Here is a 17,259-nt window from a genome sequence, read left to right on the forward strand (position 1 = left end):
AACAAATAAATAAAAAGTGTGGTATCTCACTTGTTTGATCATAATTCGTTTTTTATAATATCATCTAAATTAAGATCTAATAAAAAAATAGAGTAATATTTATTTTAAAAAATCATAATTTAATCGAAAGACAGGTAGGTCGTGGCGCGCCTTAGTGTTGGTTTGAATAAACAGGTAGGTATTCTGTTTACAGTTGGGTTGAACTCACACAGACACACAAAGAAAGTCACAAAGAAAAGGCAAGACTGAAGAATGTCTCTGCGGCCCAGTTCGAGTTCTGGTTCTCCTTCGAAGACAAGGAGAAAAATGTATAAGGGTGGAATTGACGCAGAAGACAGTCGGAGAAGGAGGGAAAAAGACCTTGTCGCCATTAGAAAAATCAAACGTCAAACCACTCTTCTCAAGAAACGACAAGAACCAGAAGAACACACATTTGATAAGGTATCTTTACGATCTCTTTTATTTAATTAGTTCTTCTAATAATTTTTTTAATTTTTTTTTCTGACTTTGAATTAATCCTTAGCTGCTGGATGCTGTTCCTGAGATAGTGAAACGTATATGTGATGAGTATCCTCACAAACAATTGGAAGCAACTGCTCACTTAAGAACTATTTTAACACTTGGTGGTATATATCAATTCATTTTTCATTATCATATCATGCTAATTTTATAGCATTTATTCATTGGGGATATCTGTGTTCAGAGCCGGCCCCTCCAGTTGATGAGCTAGTTAAGCATGGTATCCTCCCTCGCTTTCTGGAGTTATTATCAAGGGACGATGCACCCTATTTGCAGGTATACTTAGCATTGCATTTCCATTTTCTTGTTGAGATTTTCAATGTTTCATTCCATGTTTCAATGTGCTGTGCAGGTAGAAGTTCTGTGGGTTATATCCGATTTTGTTTTCGCATCATCCCAACACAAAAGTGCTGTGGTTGAAGTTGGTGTTGTTCCTCTCTTGGTCAATCTTTTCTCTAGTAGCCATGATGATATAAGAGAAGAGGTCAGATCTTCTGTTTGCTTTTTAAAGTCTTCAATTTTTTGTGTTTATAACTCAGTTTTATTATCTCTTTAAAATAACCGTTTTCTTAAAGTATTTATAAATACTTTTATTTGCTTTGTCTTGATTATTTGTACCCAAAAGGAAAATAATAATAATAATAGAGTTTGGTTTCCCATGTCTTGTACAGGCAATATGGATTTTAGGAAACATTGTTGGTGACTCCCCAGACTTTAGGGATCTTGTTCTTAGCCATGGTGCTCTCATGCCATTATTATGTCAGTTGCAACCACATTCATCATTGCATATAGTAAGGGCTGTTACGTGGTCTTTATCTGTTTTGCTCCGTGGAATGCCTCCAGTAGATTTTGAACAGGTAAAATCTCACTCGAGATTTATTTGAATTTCATGCATTGACACATTCAATAATTTGAAAATGTCATGTAATATGGAAATAGGATGATTGGTGTACTCTTCATGGTTACAAATATAGTGATCATATGAGTGTAAGCATGCAAACTTTACCACTGAATCCAGTTCCGTTGTTAGTCTGAGAATTGTGTAATATCTTGTATAAATAGTTAAAATATAACAACTATTAATGTTTACATTCATCTTTATGGTAACATGCATACTGTTGTATATTAGTAAGTATGTTAGTGAGAAATGGCTTGATCCTTGTCAGGTAAAGATTGCCTTACCTGCTCTTCAGCGACTCATCCATGCGACCGATGAAGATGTTTTAGCAGATACATGCTGGACTTTGGCTTACATTTCGGAAGGTCGTATGGACATTGTTCAAGCTATTATTGAATTAGGAGTTTGCCCAAAACTTGTGCAACTTCTTCAGTACGTTCTTTTATATATCCTCTCTTCCCTTTTGTGTCTCTATTCATTTCCTAGAAAAAAAAACATTTAAATTTCATTTATCAGGTATCCATCAGATGGAGTTATTCTACCTGCACTTGAGGCTTTAGGAAATATTGCTGCTGGTGGTGAGGCTCATACACAGGTAGAAAGAATATGTTTCACATTTAAATACTGAGACAAAATCATTTTTAGGGTCCCTTCATCTTTTCATCTTCTGTGTTCTGAATAAATAATCGTTGTAGATACTACCGTCTTCTAATTCCATTGCTACTAAAAAAACTCATCTATTTTCAGTTTCTGATCGATAACCAATTGCTCCCGTGTCTTCGCCAACTCCTTGCGCGTGAATACACAAAAACCATATTTAAAGAAGCTAGTTGGACAATCGCAGTTATCACATCTGTGACTTCAGCTCAAGTACAGGTAAGAAAGGCTAATGGATCACTGAGTCCATATTTACCTGAGAGAGGTGGAGAGAAAGTGATTCTGTTTTATGCATTGATAGATAACAAGTCATCATGAGGGTCATGGAAATGTGTTTACATAAAAAATAGTGAAACCTTTGAAAAAATGGTTATTATATTATCTGTGCAGGCTGTGGTCGATGCCAACATTATTCCTGCTCTTGTTAAAGTTGTCCATAATGCTGAGTTTGAGGTGAAGAAGGAGGCTGCCTGCGCGATCTTCAATGTCACTTGTATAGGATCTGATAACAATATCAGGTATAAAGACAATACCTGACGTCATTCTGCTGTTTTTGGTGCTGCAAAATCTATATGCTCTTGTGCATATTATTATAAGGATCAATTCATTTTTCATATAGGGTCCTTGCGGCTGAGGGTTGCATTGAGGCATTATGTGAACTCTTGACCTGTCCAGACCCAAAGCTGGTGAAAGTTTGTCTGGAGGGGCTGGTGAACATGTTGGCAGTTGGAGAAGCTGACAAGGATGAGAAAGGCAATGTTTTTGCTCGAAGGGTTGAGGAATGTGGAGGATTGGACAAGATTGAAACATTGCAACTTCATGAGAACATTGACATTCATACGAGAGCTCTGTGGATTTCCGATTGCTTTCGAGCAGAGAATGAGTTGGAAGATACGAATATGAGCTTCAGCCTGCTTGATTTTTCACTCATACAACACTTACAAGAGTAAAATCTCATAAAAAAGTAATTTTTTCTACTTTTAAAACAAAAGGATGAATAGAAAAGTAAAAAAATTACTGTCAAATTGAATTAAAAAATTTCTGTATGACAAAATATCATTTCTTTAGTAGAATATGTCTTGCATTATGTTTTATCACTTTCTTGTTTCAGCTAAAAACAATATAGTTTAAATCTAACATATCTATCTAGTTAAATAGATATAGTATTAGATTAGATTAAGAAACTCAAATAAAATAGCTGTTATAATATCTAGTCTGCATAATATTTTGCTATAAACGATAAATAAAAATAAACCAGAATCTCTTCTATTTTCTGCGGTTCAAATTTTCTATTAGCCTCTTTCATCGTTCAAAATGAAATGAAGAATATAAGCCGAAGAAATAATACATAGCATTATTTAATACCTTTTTTACTTTTAGATTCACTAAGATGGATAAGGGAAATTTAAATAATATCTACAAAATTATAAGTTTTAATATGATCGACTTGTGTGAACAAAAACTATTTTTTCTCTAATATAAATGGGGGCAAAATCAAACGTCTATTTTTATTTTTATTTTATTATATTTTATATTATTCCATTTATTCTATCTTATGTTGCTTTGATTCTTACATATTCAACCACTCAAACTCAGGTCGTTGATAAAATCGATATGAAAAAATGTTAAATATTATATATATGACTTTTTAATACGGAAACATAAGGTTTGGCTACATTTTATTGGTGAAGAAATTTATGATATATATATATATATATATATATATATATATATATATATATATATATATATATATATATATATATATATATATTAGTTTTTAAATTAAATCAACGTATTCGATCTATTATGTTTTTAGTGTCTAACATCATGCTACACTAAAGCAAGTGATAGAAATGGTCAGTATTTAAAATGTTGTCTATTACACCAACATAATTACATTAATAGGAAGGATAATATTGACTAAATCTTAAATTAGAGGAAAGATTGAATGTTTTATAAATAGAATTACCCAATTAAATAGTTTTTACAAAATATTTTTTAATAACTAACCCCTAATTTTGTTTAAATAAATGTAAAAAGCAAAAAGAATAATGTGAGGTGTATGTGAACACATTTTGGCACATTTCTATCAAAGCGCTATTATTCTATTTGTATGTGGCAACATATAAGGTGATGGTTGAATTTCATTTATGTCATCTAGTGTTGATAATGTGTTGTGCCAATATATTTTTGTTGCCATTTGTTTAGAAAGTTTAAACTTGTCTTGTTGAGATTTAGAAGATTTTGGGTATTAATTAGTTGGATGTGGATTCAAATTATCATGAACGTGGATTTGAGATATTTTTCTCTTCAAGAATTCCATATATCTCTTTAAGAAATTGTAATATGAAAAAAAAATGTTTATATTATATTTTTGTTAAATCTTATCCCATAACAAATACATAAAGAATTCCATATATCTATTTAAGAAATTGCAATATGAAAACAAATAATGTTTATATTATATTTTTGTTAAATCTTATCTCATAATAATATTGATACTACCTAGTATGGTCATGATATCGACCAATTTCATTTTTTTAACTAATTGAAGAAGAATTTGTAAATTTATAAAACAGAGTGGATGAATTTTTCATCTTTAAGAAAAACCATTTTGATCCCCTGTTAAAAAAATCTCTAATTTCCCTTTGGGACTTCAATTCTTATATAAAGTTCTTGTTTTGACAATTCTAAATTCAAAAATAATTTTTTACTAATAAATCGATACTCAAACTCTTTTCATTATGACTCTTATTTTCTATCAAAGCAACAAAATTCTAAATTTTCATATGATAGAAAGTGCTTCCAAAACTTGTTAAATGATTTTTATGGATTCTATCATTTCACTAATTCGAACTAAACAACGAGCTCATAAATCTCCTTCTATTATCATTGAACTCCCTAATGAAATTCTTCTTAACATTTATAATTATCCATTTTACATAGATTTCATTTTATTCTAGAAACCCCAAACATCAGTCTTAATAAACCCAAATTAATAATTATTTTTACATCAACTACACCGACATTATCAACCCGTTCTAAAAGACTAGGATTTATTATTTTACATATTAATTTTTTCTAATCATCAAGAATTACGAATCTAGATGAATGTAGATACTCATATATTTTATTTATATTTGAGAAAATTTCACTTATTCTTATACCTTTTAATATATATATATATATATATATATATATATATATATATATATATATATATATATATATATATATATATATATATATATATATATATATATGGGGTTTGCTAACGCGCGTCTGTTTTTCAGTTGGTACATTTTAGCAATGGGTATCGGGTTTTAGTAGACAAAAATATCCTTATATATCATGGATGAGTTTTAAGATTAAGGGTATTTTAATAATTTTCATTCTCAAAACTAAAAAAAAAAAAAAACCCCAAACCCTTAGTCACCTCTCTCATTCCTCTCAACCATTTCTCTTTCATTTTTCTCACTCCAATCTTTTCTCTGTCATCCCTACTGTAGCCCCAATTGAAAAAATCAAAAATTTCTCTCAACCCTTTCTCTTTCATCTTTCTCACTCCAATAAAGGAATTGATAATTAACCTGGAAAAAAATCAGAAATACAATCAGAAATACTCGCTGTTAAACAATTTCTTACAAAAAATAATTTTATAATGAGTTTTTATTTTATAATTTTTGTCTTATCTAATTTTATCTAATTTTCACAAGCATAGCATAATGATGACATCAAAAGAATTGGTAATTGGCTTGGAAAAAATCAGAAACACTCGTTGTTAAACAATTTCTTACAAAAAATGATTTTATAATGAGTTTTTATTTTATAATTTTTGTCTTATCTAATTTTATCTAATTTTCACAAGCATAATGATGACATCAAAAGAATTGGTAATTGGCTTGGAAAAAATCAGAAACACTCGTTGTTAAACAATTTCTTACAAAAAATGATTTTATAATGAGTTTTTATTTTATAATTTTTGTCTTATCTAATTTTATTTAATTTTCACAAGCATAATGACATCCAAAAGAATTGGTAATTGGCCTGGAGGGTTTTTTTAGAGATGATGATTCAACCTATGCAGATGATGAAATTAGAGAGGTTAATGAAGATGGTGAAATTAAAGAGATCTTGAATGAACCTTTGACTGAAGGTGAATATGTCAATGACTCAACTCTTTACAAAGGAAAATTGTTTAAAGGCAAGTGTTTCTGATTTTTTCAATTGGAGCTACACTAGGGATGACAGATAAGGGTTTGGGGGTTTCTTTTTTTTTTTTAAGTTTTGAGAATGAAAATTATTAAAATACCCTTAACCTTAAAACTTAGAATCCATGATATATAAGAATATTTTTGTCTACTAAAATCCGGTACACATTGCTAAAATGTACCAACTGAAAAACAGGCGTACGTGCGTTAATAAACCTATATATATATATATATATATATATATATATATATATATATTTAAGTAACATTTAAATCTTTGTAATTTTAAATAGATAATAATTTATTTTATATATTTAATTAAGTATACTTTCCTTATTTTATTTAATAATTAACATATTAATTAGACTAAAACTTAAACAAAATGAATTGTAAAGAAGATTAACAATTATTTTATAAGAAAAAAAATTGTAATATATTAAAATTTTAAAAATATATTGTGACTCAACTATATTTATTCACATAAAAACATACAAGTGATATCCTTAGAATAAAACTTAATATAAAACAAAGAAATAAATAGTTATATATGAATAAAATTATTAGTATATTATTATAATTGTAATACAAGTGAAAAATTACCTAAAGAAGATATCTAAACGGTACTTTACTTCAAATACAATAGAAACCTTTATTTTTAAATGAGAATTTGAAGTTGAAAGTTTAAAAGTTCCTTATAAAATTTCATAATTTCTATTGTATAATTGGATTTCTAATAATGCATAAATTATGAGGAATGAAAGATGTTTGGAGGGTGGAAAGAAACAGGAGAGCAGGTAAATAAATAAATAATGTGGGTGGCTCATTTCTTTCATCATAATTCATTTTTTATAAAATCATTTAAATTAAGATCTAATAAAAAAAATACTTATTTAAAAAAATCATAATTTAATGAAAAGACAGGTAGGTATTGGCGCGCTTAGTGTTGGTTTGAATAAAGAAGAACAAGGCTATTCTGTTTCCAGTTTACAGTTTTCAGTTGGGTTGAACTCACACAGACACACCGCTCCCTCAGATAGTTTCTTGGAGGAAAGAAAAGGCAAGACTGAAGAATGTCTCTGCGACCCAGTTCGAGTTCTGGTTCTCCTTCGAATACAAGAAGAAAGATTTATAAGACTGGAATTGACGCAGAAGACAGTCGGAGAAGGAGGGAAAAGGACCTCGTCGCCGTCAGAAAAATCAAACGTCAAACCGCTCTTGTCAAGAAACGAGAACAACGCATCTTCCGTAAGGTACAAAATCTTTTATCTTCTACAACAATTTTTACTGCTTCTTTTGTTTAATTAGTTCTTCTGCAACAATTTTTTGACGTATTTTATTTAATTAGTTCTTCCACATTAATTTTTTAAACTTTCTTTCTGACTTTGAACCAATGATTAGCTGCTGGATGCTATTCCTGAGATGGTGAAACGTGTAACTGATGAATACCCTGACAAACAATTGGAGACATATGGTCACTTCAGAACTTTTGTAACACCTGGTGGTATATATCAATTCATATTTTATTATCATGTAATGCTTAATTTTATAGCATTTATTCATTGGGGATATTTGTGTTCAGAACCAGCCCTTCCAGTTGATAACCTCGTTAAGAAAGGTATTCTCCCTCTCTTTCTGGAGTTATTATCAAGGGACGATGCACCCTATTTGCAGGTATACTTATGCAAGCATTGCATTTCTCTTCTCTTGTTAAGATTTTCAGTTTTGACCTCACTCACGCCATAGTTATTGTTCCATTGCATGGTTCCATGTGCTGTACAGACAGAAATTCTGTGGGTTATATCCGATTTTGTTTCCACATCATTCCAACACAAAAGTGCTGTTGTTGAAATTGGCTTTGTTCCTCACTTGATCAATCTTTTCTCTAGTACCCACGATGATACAAAAGAAGAGGTCAAATCTTCTGTTTGCTTTTTAAAGTCTTCAATTTCTTGTGTTTATAACTCAGTTTTATTATCCCTTTAAAACATATTGTAGTTTCTAATTTCCTCATGCAAGAAGATTTTTTGTTTCAAAATAACCGTTTTCTTAGAGTATTTATAAATACTTTTATTTGTTATGTCTTGATTATTTGTACGCAAAAGGAAAAAAAAAATCGAGTTTGGTTCCCATGTCTTGTACAGGCAATATGGATTTTAGGAGGCATTGCTAATGGCTGCCCAGACTTTAGGGATCTTATTCTTAGCCATGGTGCTCTCATTATATTATTAAGTCAGTTGGAACCACAGTCATCAATGTCTATAGTAAGAGCTGCTACGTGGTCTTTATCTGTTTTGCTCCGTGGAATGCCTCCAGTAGATTTTGAACAGGTAAAATCTCACTTCAGAGATTTATTTGAATTTCATGCATTGACACATTCAATAACTTGAAAATGTCATGTAATATGGAAATAGGATGATTCTTGGTTTATTTAAGTAAACCGGCACACATTTAAAATTTGTTTGGTGTACTATTCATGGTTACAAATATAGTGATCATATGAGTGTAAGCATGCAAACTTTACCACTGAATCCAGTTTCGTTTTTTGTCTAAGAATTGTGTAATATCTTGTATAAATAGTTAAATATAACTATTATTAATGTTTACATTCATTTTTATGGTAAATGCGTTTTGTATATTAGTAGTATGTTAGTGAGAAATGGCTTGATCCTTGTCAGGTAAAGATTGCCTTACCTGCTCTTCAGCGACTCATCCATGCAACCGATGAAGATGTTTTAACAGATACATGCTGGACTTTGGCTTACCTTTCGGAAAGTCATATGGACAATATTCAAGCTATTATTGAATTAGGAGTTTGCCCAAAACTTGTGCAACTTCTTCAGTACGTGCTTTTATATATCCTCTCTTCCCTTTTGTGTTTCTATTCATTTCCTAGAAAAAAAAACATTTAAATTTTATTTAGCAGGTATCCATCAGATGGAGTTATTCTACCTGCACTTTTGGCTTTAGGAAATATTGCTGTTGGTGGTGGGGCTCATACACAGGTAGAAAGAATGTTTCACATAATTGTTATATTGTGGGGGCGAGGTATATCAGTGTGCAGAGCCTAATTACATATAATCATTTAAATACAGAGACAAAATCATTTTTATGGTCCCTTCATTTTTTCATCTTCTGTGTTCTGAATAAATAATCGTTGTAGATACTACCGTCTTCTAATTCCATTGCTACTAAAAAAACTCAGTTGCTGATCGATAACCAATTGCTCCCGTGTCTTCGCCAACTCCTTGAGCGTGAATACACAAGACTCATATTTAAAGAAGCTAGTTGGATAATCGCATTTATCACATCTGGGACTCCAGCTCAAGTACAGGTAAGAAAGGCTAATGGATCACCGAGTCCATATGTTTTTTCTAGAAAGAATCAATGTCCAGTGAAGAAGGTTGATAGAAGAGTTTAAGGAGGATGAATGTGATAGACATTAGATATCCGTTTACCTGAGAGAGGTGGAGAGAAAGTGATTCTGTTTTATGCATTGATAGATAACAAGTCATCATGAGGATTATGGAAATGTGTTTACATAAAAGATAGTGGAACCTTTGAAAAAATGGTATTTTATTATCTGTGCAGGCTGTGATCGATGCCGACATTATTCCTTCTCTTGTTAAAGTTGTCCATAATGCTGAGTTTGAGGTGAAGAAGGAGGCTGCCTGCGCGATCTTCAATGTCACTTGTATAGGATCTGATGACAATATCAGGTATAAAGGCAATACCTGACGTCATTCTGCTGTTTTTGGTGCTGCAAAATCTATATGCTCTTGTGCATATTATTATAAGGATCAATTCATATTTCATAAAGCCATTTTTATAATTTTTACTGCTGTGATGAACATTATTATGGTAGGGTCCTTGCGGCTGAGGGTTGCATTGAGGCACTATGTGAACTCTTGACCTGTCCAGAACCAAAGCTTGTGGCAATTTGTCTGGGGGGGCTGCTGATCATTTTGAATGTTGGAGAAGCTGACAAGGATGAGAAAGGCAATGTTTTTGCTCAAAGGCTTGAGGAATGTGGAGGATTGGAAAAGATTGAAACATTGCAACTTCATGAGAACAGTGACATTCATACGAGAGCTCTGTGGATTTCGGATATCTTTCGACCAGATAATGAGTTGGAAGATACGAATATGAGCGTTAGCTAGATTGATTTTTCATCATCATCATCATCATCGCATAACATGCGCTGAGAAAACACAATTGTAGAATATGTCTTGCATTGTGGTTTATCACATTCTTGATTCAGCTAAAAACATTATAATTGAAATCTAACTGATCTATCTGGTTCACTAGATAGTATTAGATTAGATTAAGAAACTCAAATAAAATAGATGTTATAATATCTAGTCTGTATAATATGTTACTATAATCGATAAATAAAACCAGAATCTCTTTTGTTTTCTGTAGTTCAAAAATTCTATTAGCCTTTTTCATCGTTGAAAATGAAATGAAATAGAATATAAGCCGAAGAAATAATACATGGCATTATTTTTTAATAACTAACCCCTGATTTTGTTTAAGTATAAAATGTAAAAAGCAAAAACATAACGTGAAGTGTATGTGAAAACAATAGATTTATTAACTATGTTGGCACATTTCTATCAAAGCGCTGTTATTCTATTTGTATGTGGCAACATAAGGTGATGGTTGAATTTTATTTATGTCGTCTAGTGTTGATAATATGTTGTGCCAATATATTTTTGTTGCCATTTGTTTAGAAAGTTCAAACTTGTCTTGTTCAGATTTAGAAGATTTTGGGTATTAATTAATTGGATGTAGGTTCACATTATCATTAAAGTGGATTTGGGATATTTTTCTGCACCTATCTTCGTGCTCTCAATCTTGTCATTTTAATTGCTGCAAACATATATTTCAATTTAGTTATATTTTAAAATTTTAGTTTTGTTAGTGCGAAAAATGGTTGACGATTAATTTAGTTAGTGATTTGTTAAGTATTGAAGTGGGTCTGGTGTAAATAAGTGGGTCCGAAATGAGTGAGAATTAGATGAAGCCCAAAACAGGCAGAAGAAGAGAGAAGGTGATAAGCAAATATTTTCGGTTAATAATCTAAACAGTCCTTTATTACGGTTAATTAGTCTATTTTGTACACCAAGAACGAGTTATAATAGTTGTTTTAGAATTTAATAGAAGCAATAATTAATTAATTTACTTGAAGCGTGTGTTGGTTGTTTCTTAGTTGGAAAGAAAAAAAAAGAGAATAAGGAAAGTTGTTGAAGACGTCGGTGAAAGCGATTAAGTAGAGGTTGCGTGGGTGCGGCAGCCTCTCATCAAACTTAAACCGGTGACCTTCCCAACTACATTTTTTCCAAAACCATTCACAGCCTTATCTCTCTCAACCTCAGTGCTACCCTCTTTATTATGCCATAAATTTTCAACCGTACCAATCACCAACAACATCCAACAATTACAAAAGAACATCTTAATTAATTCTCTTCCCTACCTCTACCTAGCAAGCTTAACAATCTAACACTTTTTCATTAATAATAACACATTTTATTTAGTAATTAGGACCGACCACCATGGCAACTACTCTTATAATTAAAAAAAAAAAAGCTTATGTATCCATGTAAAAAGAAGCATAAATCTTGGATAAAGAGAGAAAAAAAAAGGAGGAAAGAAGCATGGAAGAAAAGTAGAAAACGGTTTCGCCATCCAATTTATAAGCTCAATTTTTCGTGCATGCATGTTGCACCTTATTCAAACTATATATATTGGTGTCGGTTAAATATTTAATATATACGTGCACTAAACTAAAATATAACGAGGGTGAAGTAAGTTTTTAATGTAAACTCTTTCGAAAAATAGCCCTGGTCAGTTTTGATTGATTATATACAAAATTAAATCATTTAATAAGTTATGTATTTATGCGTTTCTTTGAATACGTTACTCTTTAAAACTCTCAAAATATCATTGAAACCCTCCATTATTGTTTGCTAATATTGTTCTTATTGAATTCTCTACTTTATTTTTCATTTAGACACTCAACAATGACTATAAAGCTATTGTGAGTAATCAAGTGTTACCTCGTCTTATATTATTATTAACCCTTTATCACGGATTCATATTGCTATTAAACAATAAAATATCCTCCGAATAGGTCAAAATATACATAATCAGAAACATCCTAAGAGGAGTCTTTTACAAATGCAGGAAAAAGATTTAGAAATACTCCAATGAACTCCATTAACAATGTTCTTGCTTTTCTGATTTAGAAAAATTCTTAGGCTTTAAAACCAAACATGGTCATTCATTGGCAACGATCTCTAGGTTTCCTGATCTTATAATCTTCCCATGTCGCTGATAAAAAAAAATGTCTGACGGCCTTCTACTACAAGGAAACAATGTTAGTTAGTTTACATAACATTTATTTTTTAACAACAAATATTTAATCTTTGAAACAGATGTCGCAAGGAAACTTTGCGGTGGCCTGTGGTGGCCTGCGGTGGCACTGCGGCGACTGACACCACCACCTACTCATTGCCCTTTTCTTTTCTCCTATCGTCTCTCCCCATCTCCTTCTTCACCAAGTTGTTGCAAAACATTTGTTTCCACCCAACAAATACAGTGCTTAGATTGATGAACTAAGAAGTTTAACACAGTATACCGCTTATTCATCCAAAACGGTTAATTATTAGATTAATATTTTTAAGGGTGGTGATTTTTTTTGTCCACTATAAACCACCCAAGTCACTTCCTCACTCCAGTACTATATTTTTATTTAGGATGTGATTATTTGTTTTTTTTTTTCAATGAACTGAAATTAATCTCTATCCAAAAATATATAAAAGTAATTTATCTTTTTTATGTAACGGTAAGATATCAATGGAGAAAGACAGCATATTTCTGTTATGTTTTTCATTATTCTCTAAATTTTAAATACAGTGAAAGTTATTTGATATTTTTTAGACTGAAAGGGAAAGAGTTTTTACTGATCGATATATTTTCTAAAGAGGAAACCAATCAAATCTTAAAAACACAAGTTATGATTAAAATTTGGAAAAAGGTAAAAAATTACGTTAAAATAGAAAAAACAGATTTTTATATTCTCTGTATATGTTGGAGTGTCTAGTTTTAATATTTTATAACAGAATTACATTTGTTGATATTCTTAAATTGCAATGACACATAAGTTATTTTTAATTTGTTGCTAAATTAATTAATTTTTATCTTTTTAATAAAATTAATGTTATTTTAAGAAAATTAGTTAGTGTTCCAAATAATAGTGATTCAGAAAAGGTTTATAGAAAGAATTATTAAATGAGGCATTAAAGTGAGAGAGGGGCAGAATTGAAATTTTGAGGAGATGAAAGGTTAAACTGAGAGGTGGAGAGCTATATATTAGAGAAGTGACCCTCTCTCCTTCCTCAGCAGGTGAAGAACACTACCTCTTTCTGTGCGTTCGATAACCCAAAAGAGCTTAAAGCAATCATCATCACCGTCGTGACCATGGCTCTGGTAGCAGAGGATGTCAAGAGCAGATCGGAGGTGTACCACGGGGACGAAATCTGCCAAGTGAAGTCGAAAGAGCTACTCAAGGAAATCGCTCTCCCCAATGGTCTCTTGCCCCTCAAAGACATAGAAGAGTGCGGGTACGACCGAGAAACCGGCTTCGTCTGGCTCAAACAGAAGAAGAGTTACACTCACAAGTTCGAAAAAATCGGTAAACTTGTGTCCTACGCGCCCGAGGTCACTGCTCGTGTAGAAAAGGGAAAGATCTCCAAGCTCACCGGTGTGAAGACGAAGGAGCTCTTGCTCTGGATCACGCTCAGTGACATCTACGTCGATGACCCTCCCACCGGCAAAATCACCTTCAAAACCCCCGCTGGGCTATTTCGGTCTTTTCCCGTCTCCGCCTTCGAGATTGAGGAGGAGGCTCAGGCGAGTAAGCGCGTGGAGGAGCCAGCTGCGGCTGTGCAAGTCAAAGAGGTCTGATTCATTCTCGACAAGCTTCTGTCTTGGTGGTTACGGTGAATGAATCCAAAATTATATTTACTTTCAAATTAAGTTTTATTTATGTCAATCTTTTTATTATTAATGTTATTATTATGATGAAATGAATATGATACTGGTTTCTTAGGCAATTAACGCTCCTCTTTGCTATTTGACATTTGGAATTTTGTTTTGACAGCGAATAGTTTTAGCTTATATTTGACGCGGTAGGATATTGACAGGCATTAATTTACTTATGCCTAACCTACTGAAATTATGACACGAAAAGGAAATCTTAGGTCACTCTGTTTTCATGATGGGGTTTTGAAGTAAGAATGGGTTAAGGAGAATTTTAATTGAAAAAAAAGTGATAATTTCAGGAAAAAAAAGAAGAAAAACTTTATAGTAATATTTAGATTTATGACATGGTGTAAAATGTGAACCACCCAAACTCATAGATAGTTTTGTTAGGTGATGAAAGGCATGTGGGATAAGATAAAGTGTGGTTTTTTACTCTCAGGAAGTAAGAGTCATAAAAAGAACGTGAGCACCATACCGGAAAAATGAAAAAGTGTAACATGGGGGCCTAGTAAGCGTACATTGCGGGTGAAGATATAGTATACGCCACTGTAACACTAACACTAACACCCATCCTTCATTATTTACTTTTTTTAACTAATTCATTTTTTTTATGGTAGTATTATTTTGTTAACATGGGTGTTTTCAACCACTTACATTTAATTGCTGACTAATCTTTCAAGTATTCAAATAGCCAATTTCTCATTACATATGTCTTGTCATGTATTAAATTCGTTTTATTTATATAAAAATTAATATTGTTTATCAAAATACATATTCATGATAACTTTACTGTATTAAAGCAATTTCGAAACGTATTTGAAAACTAAGATTTCGGGGCTCTTGCAAACCTTATGGGTTTGAACTTCGAATAGTTATACGATCCGGTTACTTTAGTTTTGTTATAATAACTAGTAATTATAACGGGCTTATTTTAATAAATTCATTTCATGTCAATTATTTTGTTTGATATTGTACTTTATTAGTCAATGTGAAAAAGGAGTTTATTATATTATTAATAAATAATTATCATTTATTAACTGTTTCGATATGTGAATCGTCTTTTTTTAACATTTATTCCTATTTTCAAAATCGATGGGAGGGGTATCTTTCACTATTATCTTATTTTGGATTTTTATTTATATTTTTTATGATAGACTTTTAGTTAGTATGATAGAGTTTTTATTAGTATCGATCTAATTGTAATTTAAAAATGACTAATTGCAATTAAATGATTAAACAAAATGATTTTCTGAGTCAATATAACTACCAGTTGATTGAACAAGATATACTGTACATTAATAAAAGAAATTATAAATTAATTATGTATCATATTAATTTTAAATGATTTAAATTAATTGAATATTTTATTTATATTAGGTAATAAGTCATTAAATAAAAAGAAGAATAAATTGAATTTGAAATGTATTTTAAAAGAATAAAATTGTAGGTGGGGAATTAAATATATTCGAATAAAGTAATTTGAATTAAAAGAATTTTATTTATTTATTTGTTTTGGTAATATTGAAGCGACTTTATTTTGAAACGAAAGAATTTTGAGAAAATATTAATAGTACCGTTGGGAAATAGAGAAGCTTAATGAATTGTTTTATAATTATTTATCAGTTTGATTTGAAATTCTAATTTAGCTTATTTCAATTTAGATTGAATTTGTTTCTAACTTTTCGAAAGAGTTGACATCGGTTAAACATTAAATATACCATTCCTTGCATAACTACGTAGATTAAATTTTAAATAAAAATTATAATAACCCTACAATTACCAAAAAAGAAATGAGTGTGGATAATAAATTTGTAATTTCTGTTAAATAATCTCGAATACATAATATAGCCAGATAAGTTCAATTCGAATTACATCCTTTTTCAATATCGAAACCAAAATTTATGTTAAATGCAAAACTGTATGACCGATTTCATTTACAATCACATTCTCTTTTTCTTAATTAAGATAATTTCACCTTATTTCTTTTTTTCTTCTCAAATCCACTTTCATAAATTGTCCTTTAAATCCAAACACATCCTAAATTTAGCCTGTAACCCAACTCATCGTTTAGATTTACACCTTTTGTAAGAAAAGTATATCTAACATTCCATATCCATCATCTAAAAATTTGTTAGAGCTATAAGGTAAACACGTAATTTCAATCAAATTATCATTAGGCAAAAATAGTATGGTTCAATTGATCAATATTTTGATAGATATGAAACATTCTCATTCATTTAGTGGAAATAATTCTGCTTCAAATGAATTTAATTCTAATAGAGCAACGAAATATTAAATGAATTATGATACCATGTTATTCTGTTAATATTTGTAAGATCCATAGTCCTTTTTATAAGAAACAATATTCTATAATAATGTATCATAGAAAGAATTTTACTCTAAATTGAGATACCATAAGCTACTCTAAGTTTGATTTATAGCTATATATACGATAACATTGTTGGTTTTGTTAATATTATAATTTCATTGATGTTTGGTATGAATTTTCCACCGCCACCCCTCGTGTCCAGGAAACGCAATTTAATGTGTGAAGGCACGTGGCATAAATATGTTCATTTTAAAGGTTGACAACTTAAGGTTAACACGTGTATCTCAACATTTAATTTCAATGCATTTATATAGACTACCAATAGTGTAGTCGTTGAGTTTAAAATAACTAACATGGAAAATATATGACAAAAAAAAAACATATAATTGAAAAAAAATTACAGTAGTTCTTAGGAAAAAAAAGGGGAAGAATCCTTACACTATAGTTTAGTTGCATGTTACAGGAACTTTATCCACTCGTGGACCACTGTTGTATTATCATAATATAAAATATCATTACTGAATAACTAATAACTAATGTAGTGACATTTTTGTAAATAAATACAATTATTAAATATCGTTTAGAATTGTAATTAGAAG

At 30.8% G+C, this 17,259-nt stretch overlaps 3 protein-coding genes and 1 long non-coding RNA gene across 4 annotated transcripts; all 4 read left to right on the forward strand.

Moving 5' to 3' along the window:
• Positions 1 to 252: 252 nt before the first annotated feature.
• Positions 253 to 3,024, forward strand: LOC108327614 (importin subunit alpha-4). Its single transcript, XM_017561300.1, has 10 exons — positions 253 to 441; positions 524 to 626; positions 704 to 795; positions 872 to 1,003; positions 1,191 to 1,376; positions 1,686 to 1,849; positions 1,934 to 2,012; positions 2,165 to 2,293; positions 2,465 to 2,592; positions 2,694 to 3,024. The coding sequence occupies exons 1-10, from the start codon at positions 253 to 255 to the stop codon at positions 3,022 to 3,024; spliced, it is 1,533 nt and encodes a 510-aa protein (XP_017416789.1).
• Positions 3,025 to 7,358: 4,334 nt separating this feature from the next.
• Positions 7,359 to 9,356, forward strand: LOC108327615 (importin subunit alpha-4). Its single transcript, XM_052872656.1, has 7 exons — positions 7,359 to 7,538; positions 7,687 to 7,789; positions 7,868 to 7,959; positions 8,068 to 8,211; positions 8,430 to 8,615; positions 8,931 to 9,127; positions 9,212 to 9,356. The coding sequence occupies exons 1-7, from the start codon at positions 7,359 to 7,361 to the stop codon at positions 9,354 to 9,356; spliced, it is 1,047 nt and encodes a 348-aa protein (XP_052728616.1).
• Positions 9,357 to 9,387: 31 nt separating this feature from the next.
• On the forward strand, positions 9,388 to 10,663 carry LOC108328765 (uncharacterized). The gene is made up of 3 exons (XR_001832144.2): positions 9,388 to 9,619; positions 9,877 to 10,004; positions 10,151 to 10,663. It is a non-coding gene; the product is annotated as an uncharacterized LOC108328765 (long non-coding RNA).
• Positions 10,664 to 13,667: 3,004 nt separating this feature from the next.
• On the forward strand, positions 13,668 to 14,402 carry LOC108328073 (uncharacterized). The gene has a single exon (XM_017561861.2). The coding sequence runs from the start codon at positions 13,768 to 13,770 to the stop codon at positions 14,251 to 14,253; it is 486 nt and encodes a 161-aa protein (XP_017417350.1). The 5' UTR covers positions 13,668 to 13,767; the 3' UTR covers positions 14,254 to 14,402.
• Positions 14,403 to 17,259: the final 2,857 nt, after the last annotated feature.

Source organism: Vigna angularis, chromosome 2 (assembly GCF_016808095.1).
Source record: "Vigna angularis cultivar LongXiaoDou No.4 chromosome 2, ASM1680809v1, whole genome shotgun sequence".
Taxonomy (NCBI): Eukaryota; Viridiplantae; Streptophyta; class Magnoliopsida; order Fabales; family Fabaceae; genus Vigna; species Vigna angularis.